The sequence below is a fragment of the Ruditapes philippinarum genome, unplaced genomic scaffold (assembly GCF_026571515.1).
Source record: "Ruditapes philippinarum isolate M1 unplaced genomic scaffold, ASM2657151v2 ctg3851_1_1_1_1, whole genome shotgun sequence".
In the NCBI taxonomy this organism is placed as follows: domain Eukaryota; kingdom Metazoa; phylum Mollusca; class Bivalvia; order Venerida; family Veneridae; genus Ruditapes; species Ruditapes philippinarum.
The window spans coordinates 31,180-50,229 of NW_026866543.1; the positions used below are offsets into that span (position 1 = coordinate 31,180).

At 33.9% G+C, this 19,050-nt stretch overlaps 1 protein-coding gene across 3 annotated transcripts in view; it reads left to right on the plus strand.

Moving 5' to 3' along the window:
• Nucleotides 1-19,050, plus strand: part of LOC132732818 (protein mono-ADP-ribosyltransferase PARP14-like) — a 28,653-nt gene that overhangs the window by 964 nt on the left and 8,639 nt on the right. Inside the window, exons 1-17 of one of the 3 annotated variants that reach the window (XM_060719330.1) lie at nt 547-637; nt 2,952-3,034; nt 5,291-5,368; nt 7,138-7,305; nt 7,620-7,813; nt 8,633-8,777; nt 9,306-9,533; nt 10,364-10,600; nt 11,082-12,416; nt 12,875-13,155; nt 13,883-13,994; nt 14,656-14,969; nt 15,579-15,687; nt 16,366-16,739; nt 17,090-17,311; nt 17,903-18,017; nt 18,728-18,844. In XM_060719330.1, coding sequence (XP_060575313.1) covers nt 2,992-3,034; nt 5,291-5,368; nt 7,138-7,305; nt 7,620-7,813; nt 8,633-8,777; nt 9,306-9,533; nt 10,364-10,600; nt 11,082-12,416; nt 12,875-13,155; nt 13,883-13,994; nt 14,656-14,969; nt 15,579-15,687; nt 16,366-16,739; nt 17,090-17,311; nt 17,903-18,017; nt 18,728-18,844 — 4,072 coding nt within the window. In that variant the 5' untranslated portion in view covers nt 547-637; nt 2,952-2,991. Of the gene's footprint in view, nt 1-546; nt 638-1,325; nt 1,402-2,949; nt 3,035-5,290; nt 5,369-7,137; nt 7,306-7,619; nt 7,814-8,632; nt 8,778-9,305; nt 9,534-10,363; nt 10,601-11,081; nt 12,417-12,874; nt 13,156-13,882; nt 13,995-14,655; nt 14,970-15,578; nt 15,688-16,365; nt 16,740-17,089; nt 17,312-17,902; nt 18,018-18,727; nt 18,845-19,050 lie in introns of those variants that run through there. The other 2 variants (XM_060719329.1, XM_060719331.1) reach the window with 2 other exon arrangements.

The following is a 19,050-nucleotide window of genomic DNA, read 5'->3' on the forward strand; positions in this document are numbered from 1 at the left end:
TACCTCTTCCGACGCGGTATGTGTGTATGGCGATTTTAAAATGACATAATTATAATTTATACATGCACGAAGGCGTCAGTTCTTAAATTACCTCTGTAATTTTATAAAAGGCGGTGATGTCTTGTTGCAGTGAATAGAGTGCCCACTTTTATGTATTTTCATGAAATATGAAGCCGAGGACATACACGGACACATTAAACTTTATCTTGTTAACCCAGGCGTATTCTCATTCTTAATGAATGTAGTTTTTAGGGGTAGTTCATGCAGTACCCGTGGTGTCCGACGATGGTTAAACTAATAAACTTTACTGATACCAAACTTACCAGTCAGTTTTAGAACATATATGTATATTGCAATGCTTGTATACCATTATATAATACGACAATTACAAAAGCATTTCTGCAAACTTCCCTTTTCTTGTTAAAGTACTAGTGCTTCCTTTAAGCTAATGATACTTAACTTAAACTACATATCATTTTATAAGGTCCTTAATGTATGAAGTATATCACTTTTCTTTCTTAAACCAATGTAAGACGTAATTACATGTATTTTTAGTGGAATGACATGCCGTAAACATCTCATTCTACGAAGAATTGCATGGTTAGTTATGAATGAAGTGTTCACCTTGACAAGGAAGGTAAAACAACTGTTTGAACACTATGGTCTCTTTTTTCAATGCGGTTCACGTTTATAATTACGGCATTTTTTTCTACTTAAGAAAGCGATATTGGTAGGTTTGGAACATCAAAAGCTCTCCGAAGATTCTTGTTCGTGCCTGAAACAATAAATGAATTAGTGATTCAGGAAAGCGTCCTCGACTTCATAAAACAAAGAGCCTGGATAATGTTGATTTTTTAAAAAATTTAAATAGGGCACAATTCTGTACAATTCAAAAGGAATCAGAGTTATTGGCCTTGGACTTCCGATAAGTGAGTGAAGTTTCAACACGTTTCCTTCAGTGGCTTTAGAGATACTAAATTGCACGAAAAAAAACTAAACCAAAGTGTGACGGCGACGTCTGGGTGAGTCCTGCCTATTATTGTGGAACAGTCGTGCTAAAAAAGTCCTTCCCATTCAAAGGCAGCATGATGGACATTCCTTTAGGTTAGGGCAAAGGCCCTGCCCCATATTGTCGTTACTTTATTTCTAACTATTAAATATCTTACGTTTAATATTGAACTGGAAATTTGCCAACACTTGATAGAGAAATGAAAATAACATGGAAATTAAGTATGACTTTAAAGTAGGCTTTAAAAACGAAACTACAAAAAAAGATTGTCGGAAAACGGGGAGGAATTCTTTTTGTAAAATGCATTTCAAGTCGTAATTGATTTCAAGTAACAATTTTAACTGGAAGATCTAAGTAGTGTCACGAGAAAAAAGACCAGCAGTTACTGTAGGGTATGGAATATCAATATTACAGTTAAAATTATGCGGATTTTTATGTTTAAATCTTTCAATTTTATAACATTTTTATCCATTAGAAAACAACTGAGAAGCAGTAATTAAAAATCTTTATTCAAATCGTATGGCGTAAGATGTAATCTTGTGACGAAAAGCACAAAATATGTTGTTTATCTATTTGTCACATTAGATATACATGTATAATGGCTGACTGATCGACCGACCGAACGACTCACTCACTCACTCACTCACTCACTCACTCACTCACTCACTCACTCACTCACTCACTCACTCACTCACTCACTCACTCACTCACTCACTCACTCACCCACTCACTCACTCACTCACTCACTCACTCACTCACCAACTCACTCACTCACTCACCCTCTCACTCACTCACTCACTCACTCACTCACTCACTCATCTCACTCACTCACTCACCATCTCACTCACTCACTCACCATCTCACTCACCATCTCACTCACTCACCATCTCACTCACTCACTCACCATCTCACTCACTCACTCACCATCTCACTCACTCACTCACTCTTTCACTCACTCACTCACTCACTCACAAACTCACTCACTCACTCACTCACTCACTCTTTCACTCACTCACTCACTCACTCACTCACTCACTCACTCACTCACTCACCAACTCACTCACTCACTCACACCAGATCACTCACATTTACCCACACACCCACCTATCACATACACAATCACCTGCACATTCATTCATTCATTCATAATTCATCATTCATTCATTCATTCATCCATTCATTCACTCATTCATTCATTCATATTTAACACAATATGGATCATAAATACTCAACGATATTAAGGTGACTGCGCACCAAACGTTTCTTCCAGGAATATATTCGTACATGAAAGTATTTCCCGATGACTGTATGCTAATGAGAAAAGGCGTGGTGAAGTGGGTATAAATAAGCCATTGTTATAATTTTAAGAAATATTGATTTTCGAAAAGGAAGTATGGTAAGGTGTCACTTAAAGAAACTTTGATTTGCGGTTATCTTTTATTGCCTTATTTCATGATACAACCACTGCAATTCAACCTGGATCATGCTTCATGGGTTCCCGGGTGTATTTCATAATAGATCATAAATATGAGCCGCGTCACGACAAAACCAACATAATGTGTTTTCGACCAGTATGGATCAAGAACAGCCTGCGCATACGCGCAGTCTGATCAGGATCCATGCTGTTCGCTATCAGTTTCTCTACTTGTAATAGAGTTGGTAAGCGAACAGCATGGATCCTGATCAGACTGCGCGGATGCGCAGGCTGGTCTGGATCCATGCTGGTCGCAAACACACTATGTTGGTTTTGTCGTGACGCGGCTCAATTATATACTTTACAGAAATGTAAGACTCGAAGCTGTAGCTGAAGTAAAACATCCATGAGAATGACATGGTCGTTTTTTATAGACTGATATATATATATACATGCAAAATAAATCATTTATATTTTACGTTTCAGCATTTGAAAAAAGTGCTAACTTTATTTCCTTATGATTTGCAGGAAATAAAATCAATCCGTTGAGCTGATTTACAAATTAAATATGTCCGCGAGGAGACGACCTTTGCCCCCAGTACCAGGAGATGGTAAGTGTAACAACTGATTTTGTGGTTTGCTGCCTTTACTGTTTACTCAGAGGCCTTCTTGAATGTTTGCACATCCAAGCCGTTGGTCGAATCCTTCAGGGACGTTAACAAACCAGTATATTATACGCAATGAAACCATTCGACCAGATTTTGGCATGCCGTGTTTTCTATCTTTCGCGTATGTGCTCGCTTGAATAGAAATATTTTGAGAGGGTGGGGGAGTGGGTGACAATCGAGTACGTCACGGAATGACATTATAATGACTTCAGTTAATTCCCAGCTCAATTACTTCTCTACGGCGGTTTAAATGTAAAAGTTTAATCTAACAACAGTTAAAACTGTTCAAAATGCCTCTTTTAAAAGATTCAACAAATGTGATAATGATACATAAGATTTGAATTTCTTTAAGAATGTATTTTCTGCTTTTCTTAGCCCCAGTTTGAGTTGAATAATGCGTTTAAACACTTTATGTTTCATTATTAAAATGATAATTCTTCGGGGAAACCGGGTGTGCTAATGATCTGAAACTTTGTACACAATTTACTGGTCCCATCAAATGGTACTTAAATCTCGAAAAACAAAATTCCAGTCCCATCATATCAAACAACGTAAATGGAGGCCCTATACGTTTTAAGAAAGTCAGAACTTTTGTCATATTGTGAGTCAGGAGGAGAGAATTTTGTCAATTCAGGAAGTTAAATACATAATTTATTCAAACATTAATTAACCATTAATGTACTACGCTTCAGAAATCTTATGAAGGTGCATTTGTAAATGGTATCATATTTGAATCAATATTGGCCGTATCATGTACGTAGTTGAGACACATGATATTATATTCCATTTATTTGTCTTCACTAAAAACACTAATTTAACAGACATGACTATGATTATGATTTCGCTGAGCGGCCAGTAACAATAAAGTGTTATGCTAAAAGATACCATTTGAAAGAAATGGGGTCTTCCTAAATACTACATTTTTACGAAAGATGTACATCCAAATGTACTAGCCTTAACCTCCATATTTTCCCTGTATGTTTACGTAATTGGATGTCAACTTTCATGTGCTACTTGTTACTATTTGACTGACAGTAAAGTCACATAAGCATGCTTAGAGTGGTCGTTTAAACATCGTGTTTGTCATTTCAATACAGATTGACACAATTGGACACTTGAACCCCTTTGAAAGGAAATTTTGGTAACCATTTAAATGTACTATTATGCCTATTTGGGAATTGGACAAAAGTAAAACTTATATCTTACAGTGACAAAGTAGACAATATTAGCCCTCACATGAAAGATTCCTCCTGTCAAATTTACAGATGGAACAAAAGCCATCCGATCAAATTTACAAGTAGACAGGAAATTTCATAAGTTGTTAAATTTTTTAAGTACTTCGTCCTTTTGATTATGTCGATCTGCATGAAACTAACATACGGTGTCGAAGCAATAGCTATGTAAAAATGACTGTATATACTGCTAGTAATACATGTATATTTACCAAGTTGCCTAATGCTGAGTAACTAAAATATTCTGTTTCAATGGTTTGGGCTTTTGCTTAATGTTACTGATGGTTTACGGCTAAAAACTTTTCAAAAAAACACTTTTTAAATGCCCCCACAAAAGTGGGGAGCATATAGCGTTAAAACACTTTCCGTACGCACCTGTCCGGACGTCCCGAAATCTTGTGGAACGCGGGGACTGCCTCTTAAACCGGGGATGGCAGATTTTAAACTTAAACCCTTCCAGGGATGTAATAACCTTAATATGTAATATGTAGTAAAGGGAAAGGAAATTTTCGCTGGACCAAATTTAACAGAATTATGGCCCATTTCTTGGGATTTTTTTCACTATATACTATGTAGAAATTTTGTGAACGCAACTCCTCTTAAATCGGATGGCAGATTTTGCTTAAACTTCCAGGGATGAACAACCTTAATGTGTAGATGGTAGTAAAGGAAGGAATTTTTGCTGCGACCAAATTTAACAGAATTATGGCCCTTTGTTGATTTTAAGTTTTCAACTTGTGGCACATGTAGTCCAAAAAATATTTGACCTAGATTCATAAGATTGACAGAACAGTGGCGTGTGGGGGCATCCGTGTCCTATGGACACATTTCTAGTTTATTTTATCAGTGAAAACGTGGCTTTACATAAAATTATAATGTTCCGACTTTTCAGTTGAACTACCTTATTTAACAACATTTTCCATAAATGAATTTAAAGAATTTATAAATTGATTATGTTTTTAACTAGACGGATACGAGGTTCCGGTAACCAGAGGGTATTCACCAAACACAGAAGGTAACCAGTATGAATCCATTCCAGATCACGGTAATTAACTTTATTTACAATATACAAGTGACATTATGCGCATCCAATGGTATATAGCGAGTGAACAGGGGGATGTCATCATAAGTTTACATTTAACCATATTAAAATCCTTTCAATTTAAAATTCACTTCGCATAAACAATAATTATCGCATGGCTGTGAGCTTTTCCTTTGTTCTTTCTAACCCATTATACTCAGTAAACTTCAATGAGCATTTCAAAACTGTATTGATATATAACAGTACAGTTTTTTCATTGATTCATATAGGAAAAAAACTCGACTGTTATATATCGGTCGAGTTTTTTCGCACCTTGTATATATCAATACAGTTTTTTCATAGAGGCTCCAATGGGGCAGTGGTAACGACCATTCCCAGTAGTAAAAAAAAAAAACCCATAAAATAATAAAAAAATGAAATCAATAAAATAAAATAAAATAAATATATAAATACAATGAAAAATATAAACAAAGATAATTAATGAAATGAAAAAAAGCCCTTTAATCTTAAATCAATCTTGGTAACAGTATACAATCCGCCTCTTATATTGGATGTCTTTTGTATATTTTTTTTTTGCGGCAGCGAAAGCAACTTGAAAAACTGCCTTATGATAATTAACTGCAAAGTAGCTAATGATTAATTTATTTATTTGTTTCTATACAAAAAAGAAAACATTATGCCATTGCGATAAAACAGTTATAGTATATGAAACTCGTTAGTTACGGGGGTATAACACTGGCTGGGGCGACATCTCGGGACGTTTCTGCAAAAAAAATTGTCTCGGCCTAACGGCCTCGCCATTTTTTAGCAGAAACACCCCTTGATGTCGCCCCAGCCAGTGTTATACCCTCGTAACTAACTCGTTTCATATACTATAACTATTAAATAACTCACGTGCTTCAATGAAATGTCTGTAAAAATCCATCGGAATTCAACTGTAACTTCTGTTTTTAAAAAGATTCTGACATGTAGTTTTTTTGAATTTAAGGCTGATTAATATTTTATCATAAAAATTTTCCAATATCAACATTGGTCAATCACTATTTTATCAGTTAATATTTTGAAATGTATAGTCAATTCAGCTCAACTTGACCATGAAAAAATGAGCATAATGTCACTTTAACTTTATTTGTACAAAGGAATCTCCTGCATGGGATTTTTGGTTGTAAATTCTTTATTGAAAAGATGCTAATGTTTTTCCTTTTAACATTTCCTGAATTCAAAGGGTCTGGATAAAGATAGTTTGTTGAAATAAAAATAATATTCGAAACTCGAACTTTGGCCGATCGATTATCTTGACAAGAATTTTTACAATTACTTTAGAGAAAAAAACTCATTAGTTTTCAATGACCATTTGTTTCCTTTATATATAACACGAAATTGAAATGGCTCATTATCCTCATAAACGAATATTTTTTCTTTATATGGAAAAGGCAAAAATTTATCAGGTTAAGATATTGGTTTTAGAACATAGCAAGCTATAATCACCTGAAAAAAGTAGCAGGGAATGTGTAAAGAAATTTCAGAAAAGTAGCAAAAATGTAAATAAAGTAGTATTTTGTTTCCATACAAAAAACTAATTCACTATTACTGTACTATATAATTTCTAGGAAAAAAACAGAGGCAAAAAGATGATTCAGCAAATGACCTATGAGTAACTTGTTAAGAACTAATACAGGACACAAAAAAGCTTTTGAGAAATAAAAATAAGATGTCTGGGACATAATGCGCTTTAAGGCATTATCCTGAGTTTGCTTCCTTCTTAATTTCAGTAAATGCAAGAAAGATTGTCCTAAAAAAATTACCAAGGGATGTTTCGATGGATACCATTGAAATGTTCTTTGAAAGCAAGAGGCGAATGGGACGATCTATGGAAGTCAGAGATGTTGATCTTGATTCGGACAAAGGTGAAGCAGTGGTAACGTTTGCATCTTCTCAAGGTATACAATACAAATATCTTATTTTTGAACTCATTACCAGGTGTTAAATACTCATCTTCACCATAATTATGGAGAAAGCATGGATGTTTCTTAAACCAAATATACTGACTTGATCATCATCAGTATTTAAATTTTTGAAAGTAAACATATTCACATGGTAGTATTGAAAAAGAACTTTCACGTAGTGATACTGAAGATGCCTAGCTATATGTTATTCTGTTTAATGACGGCACCGATTGAATATATTTGTTAAACATACTAGTTGCAATGTGTAAGTACTTTTTCATAGCATATATGGTAACGTTCTTTTGCAGATGTTCAGTACGTACTAGAACGACACAAGACCTGTCCATGTGAATTACAGAAGCAAATATTGGAGGTTGAACTACTGGATCAACCGGAAGAAGACACTGTTGATTATGGTGCTAGCAAGAGAAGTTCTCAGAATTATTCTGATATGTATGAACAAGGCTCGCCTCCCTGTGATGAGGAGACAGACACTATAGAAGTAAACTTTCTATTTATAGTAAATCCATATCTGTGTCGGTACAGCAATTACTTTTTTGACTTTTTGATATTTTTAAAGTTTGGTCACTCATATCGTCTTTAAAATTCCGCCCTTTATCTGCTGAATATCTTACATTGACCTGTACAGCTTTCACTTTTGGTGCTAATCAATTTTCTGGATATTAAGATAAATTAAAGTTGGTAAGCCAACAGAATCAAGCCTGGTCAGAGTGCACGGATGGTTCCAGCAGGTTAAGTGTTGAGTTAACCTATTGATGTTCAAAGCACTTTAAATGTTTAAGTGGTACTCCTAAGTTAACATTATTTATCTGTTGACAAAAGAATCTTGGGACCAATCCTTGTTTCCTTACCAATATCAGGAAAGAAACCCGAAGGAACAATTTGTTGAAGGGGTAACATTCAACTTTATGCATATTACATCATTGGTGACTCTTATCGATACTGTAAAAGTAACAAATATCAAAAACAAATACATACTATTAACAAATAAGAACAAAATATCTGGAATATCTTTTTACTTTTATGTCTTTTATACGTAACAATGGTTTGAAGCTGCCGAGCCAATGTTCCAAACAATTTATAGCCAAACAAAAGAAAATCGTCTCAAATTATAAAGCACATGAAAAGTTTACAAATCTTTAATTGAAACATAATAAAGCATCGTCATTCGAAAACAAACGTCTAATGATTTCTTTCACGCAATAATAACTATGACTCTGCAAGATGTTTTGACATATTTGACACAGTATTTCAGACACATTATGTATATATCTACATTTTTTTCTGACATGCCTTTCAGGTTCGAAATTTCTCCAACAAATGCAGCAAAGACACACTTTACTTCTACTTTGAAAATACAAGACGTTCTGGTGGCGGTGATATTTTGTCTCATCATCTTAACAGAGACAAAGGTTATTCACACATTCAATTTAAAGACAAGTCAGGTAAATAACTCACCAATAAGTCAATATGTTTAGTAATTACTGTATTCCTAGCTAGAAACTTTCGCGGACAAAATATTTTGCGGGTTTTTTTAAGAATGGCGTTTTCGCGAAAACATAAATTTTGTGCAATCGTAACAACTGGGAAAATTTCGCGAATGTTAAGTCGCTGTAGTAAGGAGCCTGTATTACAAGTAGATGTGATGGCTTTGTCTATAAGCATTAGACAGGATTACGGCATACGTTATTGACACGATAATATCTTTTTATTAATGGTTCGCGCCATTATAATAAAATTTTGTTGTAAAATTATAATTTTGATATTATCGACAGTTATATATAAATCATTTATGCGTCTGTTATTTCGTAAACACTTGTAATACATGTAAATAATAAGTAATCTGTTAATTCTTAATGATATTTATCTGTGAATTAATCCGTTGCGTAAATAATTCATCTATGAAATCAATTTATAATCATCCTTAGGGTAAGTGATGTTCACACTGCAAAGAATGCCAATTAATATTTCAGTCGTTAAAAGAGTTATAGAAAAGGGAAAACACATAGTAGAAAGAAGTGAGCTAAGCGTTGTTCCGTTCATTATCAGTAAAACTGATCTGTTGCTAGACGAAGTTCCAAACAACGTAACTGAGGAAAACGTGTCACTGTTTGTAGAAGCAAAGCTTAGAAACACAGTTTTATCTGTAGCATTTAATGATGACAGGACGAAAGTTTTGGTACAATTACAAAATCCATTTGGTAAGAATCTTACATAGAGGTATCATTACAAAAAGAAGCATGTTTAAGTACAGTCAAAAGTAACGTTTGTATTCCTTACACTTCAAACACCGTGTCCGGCACTTTGGGTCCTTTCATGTGACGAAGCTCTCCAGCTTGCTCAATGAACGTTGGTGGATAGGTTCTAGGTACGTTGCTTAAAAATGCACAGAAGGAAGGTCACATGAGGTCTTCCGCCATCAGCAAAGCTTAGACGTCGTTGTATGACTTTTACAGTGTTGGTGCTTCTTTATACCCACCCAAAACATTTTAACATTTTATAGGATATATTCACTTTGGATATTACGAGTTACAGTCATTTGTATACTTAGTCGTGAAAATCCATATATAAAGAATCTTATGAATATAAAAGAAGTTCATCATCATAATGTATGTTGATGTAGGAGGAAAACCAAAAGCAGGCTAACAGTCATGCATAATAATTACGAAAATGGGCGGTCGAAATCTGTACGAAGCCATTAACTTTTCCATCAGGTACTTTCATACCAAGCAATATAAATTTTGAAGTGGATTTAATTTTCAGACACTTTCTTCTTTTTAAAGAAGGGAAGTTTTTAAGATATATTGTGTTACCTGTATGAATCAAGGTATTAATAATTTAGTTTCCTTTCTGGACTATTATAGTTTTTAGTATGAATTACCTGTTTTCATATCCACTTCCTGAACTAACCACTTATGATGCCCTATAAGGAAACGTGGCAGTAACCCAAGTCTTGCCCTTACCTTCCTTTTGAAATTCCTTTCATATATTCGAAAATATTTTACAATTTTGCTCATATTCCATGCTACAGATTTCAAGAAAGCGTCGGAAATGTGTTCGAAATATCAATTAGGTGGTGTAAATGTTTTGCCTATGCAAGTACCTGTTTCCTCTGGCATAGTAGTCACAAATCTTCCAGAGGATGTTACACATGATTCTGTTGAGATGTATTTTGAAAACACACGTCGGAGTCAAGGAGGTCCAATACAGAAGGTTGAACTTCATTTAGAAGATGGATATTGTCTTGTGTTTTTCATAGACGCTAAAGGTAATTCATTTCACATATTTTGTGTCTTAAAAAAATGATACCGATAGCAAACAATACTTTGAAATTAGAATTTTTATAGGGCGGTAGGGTAGAAATTGATGATAATTAATCGTCTTTTTTTTCTTAATTTTCTGGGGGCCGGGGTTGCAATCGTTATGATGTTTGCACACTCCGAGGGTTCAACAGGTTTTAATACTTGACTAAATATATGTAAGAAGCAACTATGAAACTATAACAGCATGTATATATCAGTATTAATATCATACATTCCTTCCTTTAATAAAGCATTTTCGTTTATCAATTTATTAAACATATTTTATGAGTACAAAGACGTTTGAATATGATATACATGTACATGTATTTCACAGTTCATTATACATGAAAGATGTATATAAAATAATAATCGTATTCTCATACGTAGGACATTTTTTCCAGCGTTAACATGGCTTATTTTAGACTGTTATTTGTTTTTATATTTCAGTTGTAAGAAGTGTTTGCCAGAAGAATGATCATAAAATTCATAGCCAGCATGTTGAAGTGAAACCTTACAATGAATTATTAGGTCTTTCTCCAGAAATGGAAGGCTTAGCACCCCAGTTGCCTGAGCCATTATCTTTAAATGATGAAAATCCCCATAAACTGAGATTTTTGAAAGTTAATAAAGCCCGGAGATCAAAACTTGAAAAGAAACTAGGACACTGCAATGCGCGTATATTCCTCGATGATAACCCTGTCACGATTGAGTGTACTCTTACAAAGCATGACAGACCTTCTAAAAAGTCCATTGTAAATTGGCCAGAGATGGCAATGGAGTGTGTAAAGCAATTTACAGATGACCTAGACGTGATAGAGAAAGCAGTGGATGTTAAGCTGTGGGGCGCTATTCTAAATGAACTGAACAACCTTCATTTTTCTAGTCCTGATGACGTAGCGCTAATTACAGAAAAAGACCGTGGTCGAATTATTTTTGTTGCTCATAATGATGTAGCTTCTGAGTGGAAGAAAATTGAAAATGAAATTGATTCTGTGGAAAAGAAAGAAAAAGAGAAAAAAGAAACTGCTACTGAGGAAAAGGTGCTGGACAGATGGAAAATAACTTATTTAAAGGCTTCCAATTTTGAGGAGGACATGAAACGTGCCTATAAAAATGTTCAGATTAAATACGATAAGAAGAAAGACAAGGGCAAAATTATCATATCAGGGCCTAAAGGCATAATTACAAAAGTGCTATTAGATATGTTTGAAAGTATAGAAAATGTTAAAAATAGAGATGTGGAACTTGAAACTGAAGAAATAAAACTTTTGCAGAACGATGCAACTCGTGAAAAAGTGAAAAAGCAAATGAAGAAAAAGCATGTGTCGGATGTATGGGAAGCAAAGCAAGATAAAGTGGTTTTGTATGCAAACAATGATGATGATTTAGCTAAGATGGAAACAGTCATAAAAAGTACCTTAGCAAAATTCACAATTAATCTTGATTCTGGCACAGAGACAGTTTTGAAATCCGACAAATGGAAAGCCATTGAAAAATCATTACGAGACAGATTTTCAGGATGCTTGGAAATAAGCGTTCAAGCTAACTTGCTCAACATCTTTACGCTGGCTGACATACAAGATAAAGTATCCGATGAGCTTCAGAACTTCCTGTCAAAAAACGCAACATATAAGGAACAAATGTCTCTTCCACCACATGTCATTGCATGTTTTAAACATGTTATTAAATCCAGTTATGAAAAGGATATGCAGTCCCTGAAAGAAAAAGGCCTAAATATGAAAATTGTTTTAAATGAAAAGAGCGGAGCGGTATTAATTGAAGGTAAGCTGGTATGTTTTTGTCACATTTTTCAAAGGTTCAAGTACCTAACTTTCCCATCAAATATTTTTTCCGAATGGCACCTTGTTTGTTATCTATTGAAAACATATTGCTAAATGTATCATAAATTTATTTTCACTTACATACTTGCTTTTGATATAACAAAATGTGGATTTTTAAACATAGGAATATTATCCCCCCACTCACCGCTCTCGGAACAAACCCCTACACGGACATAAGACTCTTCATTTGAATAAGAAATCCAGATAGCTTATTGAACGTCGGTGGTTTACTGTATACCTGCCTTTGCCTAAACAGGGGACTGCTGAGGCCTCCTTCACCACTTGAACTAAAAAGCCACCATATTACCATAAAGTGTCAGAGTGACTTAAACGCAACAAAAAATAAACATAAAAGTGTAAGAAAATGAACTAATTTAATTAATATGAATATATATTTAGGCACATCTGAAGAAGTGAACGAAGCTAAGAGGACGATTAAACGTCTGCAAGACAAAATTGAAGTCAAACAACATAAAATCAGTCAGCCAAAGGTCAAGAAATATTTTGACTGTAGGCATGGGAAAGATTGTGTAAAGAATGTAGAAAACAACATACCATGTGTTATAGATATGCAAGGATCAGCTTTTAAAAAAAGTTTACATCTTCATCAAGGGTCCAATTTGGTAAAGTTTGACAAACCTACCACCTGTGCAGAAGCCGTTTTTGGATCTGGAATCAAAGTTTGTAGATTTTTTATATAATTATTTGCCTGTTTTCCCATTTAAGTTACATTCTTATGGAGATCGTTAAGTTTCGTGTCTGAATATTACTGATAAAAAACAACATTAACTGTTTTCTGTTAATGTTACATGTTGATCTTTCATCAGCAATGACCGTACATGAAAATTTGAGGGGCTTCAATAGTCGAGTGGTTAAGGTCGTTGACTTCACACCATTTGCCCATCACTGCTGTGGATTGCTTCCCGAAAGGGGCTTTGGGTTCTTTGATTGAGGAAGCTATCTATCGGTGGCTCTACACATGAAATAATGCACGGAAGGGCGACCGAGGTCTTCCTTCATCAGTAAAGCTGGAAAGTCTCCATATGGCCGATACTGTGTTGATCCATAACAAAAATGAACATACATGAAAATGTATATAAAGATGAAGCGTACTATAATTTTTACTTTTTGTATTGCAAAATGAAAGCATATATATTTACCATCGGATAACTACAACATCATTTTTTCAACTAGTGATAAATCGGCGACCAAATCTTAGCCATGAGTACACGTCCTTTTAAATGTTTATAAATTGTCTCTTTGATACTTAAATTGAGATTCCGATCCTAAATGATGTTATTTAACTCCATATAAAACGTCTGTACTTTTCATAAAAGGAATAACAAGTGGCAAATGAAGGGTTCACTACAATATGTTATATCTCGACCATAATATATAATGTTTCAGGTACATGTAGTTGGTGGGGATATAACTGAGTTGCAAGTTGATGTTCTTGTGAATGCTGCTAATTCTGAAATGAAACATGCCGGAGGTCTGGCGGCTGTAATAGTCAATAAAGGTACATGTATATTTTCAACTCTTATTTTTTAAACTCTTTTTTTTTGTTTGTTTTGTTTTTGTTTTTTTCTACAAGAGGCACCACTGTAAAAGTTACATGCTATACAAAAACATATTACAGTTTGTCTTGAAACACAAGTTAGCTTCTATTAATTTGTACATTCATTGATAGACATAACTCTTTGCCTTGGCCATTTTGTCCTTAATTTATCGTAAATAAAGAAAGTAATGTGATTTCAGTCTTGTCCGTGCAGTTGGTTTAAACTTAACACCTATTTTTTAATTTATAGTTTACTCTCTATCCAGTGTATGAGCATAAACTCTTAATCAGTACTCAAGCAGTTATTACTGGCCAAGACTTTCAGCAAGCTTACTTTTTATATGTTCTCTTTTGCAGACAATTTCATAATGTTTAGGTAATCGTTTTAATCTCATTGTATAATTTTATTTAATTGTAATCCAATTCTATTTGGGAACACTTGTTTTCATGTTTTCTAACTTTTCTTCAAGGAGGAAACTGACAGATTATTTATAAATCATTTTATATTTGTAATATTTTGACTATATTGATATAAAACCATTCTTATTATAAGTAACATTTTTGCCATAAATTAGTTTTTTTCAAGGGTAGATATGTTTGTAATATATATTGTTTGTTACAGGGGGACGTGGCATCCAAGATGAATGTGATGATTTTATAAGGAATAATAGGTCTTTACCAGACGGTGAAGTCTTCGTGAGCATGGGTGGAAATTTAAAGTGTAAGTATGTTGTCCATGCTGTGGGACCTCATTGGCGAGGCGGTAAAAATGGAGAAGAGTCCTGTCTTCAGAAAGCCGTTTTTGCTTGTCTAGAAGAGACTGAGAAGAAAAGGTTATCGTCAATAGCTCTACCAGCTCTAAGTGCCGGGATGTTTCAATATCCAGTGCATATGTCCTGTATGGCAATTGTTAAAGCAATTGATCAACATTTTCAGGTAAAGACTTTTTGACGTGATTTTGGGTGATTTTGACGATATTGTTGAATATTACTTTTCTGTAAATTATTGTTAACATTTTTATTTTAGCGATCAGCAGTTTCTGTACTGGTTATCGATGCTTTATATAAATGTATGATTTTAAAGTTAATCTATAAATATATCTGAAGAATGTTGTGAGCCTATTTTTTGAATAACAAAAAGAAAAACCACACATATTTAAGAAATATTCTATATGAAGCAATTGTGTTTCGTGTTGTAATAGACAAAATCTCGAGTGTATGTCTGGATGCAACTAGTAATGGTTGTAAATGTTCTTAAAAAACAATCGAATGCCCATGGCTGGGTTTTTTTCGTAACGCAGTCTTAGGTAGCTAGTAATGTATAGAGTATATGAGTGTTTGAATGTAAGTTAGACCACGATGTGCCAAAGTTTCACATATTAATGTGAGTTCTGATCAATGATTAAAATTTAACAGATTTGAACTAATAGAATATATGTATTATATTAAGTTATTGTTTTTTAATTACAACAGTTAAGTTTTGAATATTTATTTACCCGAAAAATTCATGTATAATATCGTTTATTGTAACGATAAACTTTTACAGGGATCAAAGTCCTGCATAAAGGAAGTTTATCTATGTGATATCAGCAAAAGCACAGTATGCGCATTCACAAACGCCCTGCAAGTTGTGGCTCCAAGTCTAAATGTCCTGGGTAAGACATCTTATGTTTATTGTGTTAGCTATGCATAGTATTTTTATATATTTGTTATAATTATTGTTGACATAAGTCGTTCACAACTGTAGATGTAATAAAAGAAAACACACAATTTGTGCTCAAGTTAACTTTTGATCTTGGCGAGACATTGGCGAGAAAAAAAGACCTATATAAAAACAGATTGAACAGATATTGTTAAATAGCAATGATAAGTATGTGATAACAGTATCTTTTTTGTTCTAAATAGAATTGTGTATAGTGAACGTAAGGCAGGCCGCCATTGCGTATCTATGAAGGAGGGACTTAAATGCGGCTTTTACCTACATGAGTGTTATTATTGTTTGATATATGCAAAAGTAATTTTCAAGAACATTTTATGAACAATTATTTAAACAAAGATTTACAAATTTCTGTGTCCATGAATTTTTACATAACTTGACATCAATCATACTCATCAATCATACTTTTATTCTTAACCAATCAAACAAGACCTCTATTCCTGCCAATTGCAATGATGAAAATACACATTTTGGATGGGCGTTTCCATTTTCAAATTATCGTCGAGTGTGAACTATTGCATCTATTATGTAATTAACTATTAACTAGGTAATATCTTATCTGTTTGAACGTAAACATAAGGAAATGAGTTATGAATAACTTTTTATTTCATTTAAGTGGACCTCCGACAAGGAGATGGACAGCCACAAAAATGGTTAATTAACAATGACAGTGATAAAGCTGGTGCACGGTCAACAGAATCATGTAACAATATCAATATTGAAGTGGTGAAAGGAGAGCTTGTCAAAGAACAAGTAGATGTGATCGTAAATTCTACATCCCCTGATCTACAGCTACAACGGGGAGTGTTGTCAAAAGCTATTCTGAAGGCTGGTGGAAAAAGAATACAGGACGAATGTGATAGAAATTATCCCGATGGTATAAAAGTAGGGGATGTAGCCGTAACTACAGCCGGACATATGCAGTGCTCTAACATTTACCACATTTCAATAAAACATTTTGATAGCAAATCACCACGATTTTGTTTACAGGTTATTTCACTTTGTACTTGATAGATGATTCGATTTAATTTCCTTCCTTGAACGTTTATGAAAAGTGCAACCAACTTATGAATTCGTTTCCCAGAGGCATTTTCTTTATGAGACAGCTTTTTGTATCTTTAAATGATATATCTAATTGATAAGGATGTTCCTGTAAAATAAGTCATTTATTATTTTGTTCGTTTCAAATTACTAGAAATATAGCGGTATAAGTATATGCCCTGTCAAACAAATTTATCATGATGACTATCATTTTAAAATTCAGATTATTAGCCATTTATACTCATGTTCTGAACAAATGAATATATCTGTTTCACATTATTTTTCACTGCTTGCAACAGGGTGTAAACGAATGTGTGACCGCCTGTTTAGTGGAGGCCGACAAGCAGGGATTCACGTCTATCTCATTTCCTGCAATGGGTACCGGAGCACAGAAGTATCCAAAGGATAAAGTTGCCAGAGAAATGTTTAAAGCAGTCTCCGACTTCGGCAGTCAAAATCCTTCTTCAAATGTTAACAACGTTAGATTTGTTATATACACTCAAGATGACGATACCTTCGAGGTACATTTTTAGTAATATAACAAAATGAAATTGATAGTGGGGATAATAATTATTAAATGTAAAAAGTATTAAAGTGATAAAAAAGAAAAGCCTTCTTGTTCAGATATATACAGCCTACTAACTTATTAATTAGCCTTTGTGGAAAATGCAAGATACTTAAACAGAGTTAAAACACGTACTCTTATCTTCATCAACATTTCACTCGTTTTCGATTAACTGTAACATGAAACTTAAAACAAACATCGTACAAAAATAACAGTTTGAGACAGTCTTTAAGAATTGCGAGCAAATCTCCATATGTTAATATTGAAGTGTTTTATTTAATTTATTGAATAAAACTGAGTGTATACATAAACTAAATAAAGTCATTAATTATATGATATGTTAAAGTTACTTTAGGAAGAATAGAATAAAGAAATTACAAATGTATTTATATTTATTATAGTGTTTTGAAATAGACTTTTTTGGAAGCTGACAGGTTTGAAATACGTTGCATCAGTTGCGAATGTTTTATTTTCATTTAAAAACGAGTATATATATCAGAAAACATCTTTTAAATATTTTTAAGTTTGATTAAAACAATACTTTCAGACATTTGTCACTGAAGAGAAGAATTGGAAATCTGATGATCGTCAAGGACGACCATTTTCTAGTCGTAAACAAAGTACCAAGTCTGCTATAGGGAAGCTTGTCAATGAGTCCCGAGGTAAGAACAATGATTTGTCATGCAAACTGTCTTGTGGTGAAGAAATTGTAAAATACATGACATATTAGTTGCCTTTTACTGGCGGAGGAAAACATATGGGGCTTCTTCATGCATTGCTTTAGGCACGAACGGGCGCAGTAAGCTAGCTGGGTAGCTTTAAATGAAATAATTCTAAGTGGACACACAGCGTTGGGGGCAAGTGGTCTGAAGTCACCGAAGTTAATACTCGGCGCCCGCGAATCCTTACTTCGATCCTTTGCTTTGCAAGTATGATACTAAAATGATGTTGAACAAAAGTTTTAAAATGATTGCAGTCTGATGATTAAGTAGGTCGCATGAGCTTAATATAGACTTAAAACATCAAAGTTTAAAATTATTTTCCAGGGGAACTACTATACTTAAAGCTTAGTTATTTGGCACGTAGGAGTACCATTTTGTACTCATATACAAGTTAGGAAAATTATGCCCCTAAGTTGTCGAAATTTGCTCCGTTCCTAACTGTACTTAGTTTATGTAGACAAACATGAAATTTGCGTTAAGCTACAATATCTAGAGCCATGTAAAATTTCATTGTAAACCGCTACAGTATTTGTATAACCCAGGTGAATGATTAAAAATCTAATTGTTTGATAAGATAAATAACCACAATAACATCAGTTACCCCATGTGTATGAAGTATCTTCTTTCACAGCAAAATTATTCTTTTCAAGGTAGAGCAGAATTTCAAATAGGTCATATTAAGATCGTCATCCGTGATGGTGACATCACTGAGGATGGCTCGGAAGCAATTGTAGCAAGCTGTAACATGGACCTTGACCTTTCTAAAGGTAAAAACTGTGTCATAGTTATAGTGTTTCAGGCTATTTGCATCACACTTGTTATATTGAAAGTTATACAAATGTATATAAATATCGTACGATACTAAATTTTCAAATTAGAAATGCTAAAATATAGACTGTTAAAATGGGCGGGATGGTCTGTTGTCTATTGTCAACAATGATCAATGTCTTCGAAAGTATTTTTCGACTTAATT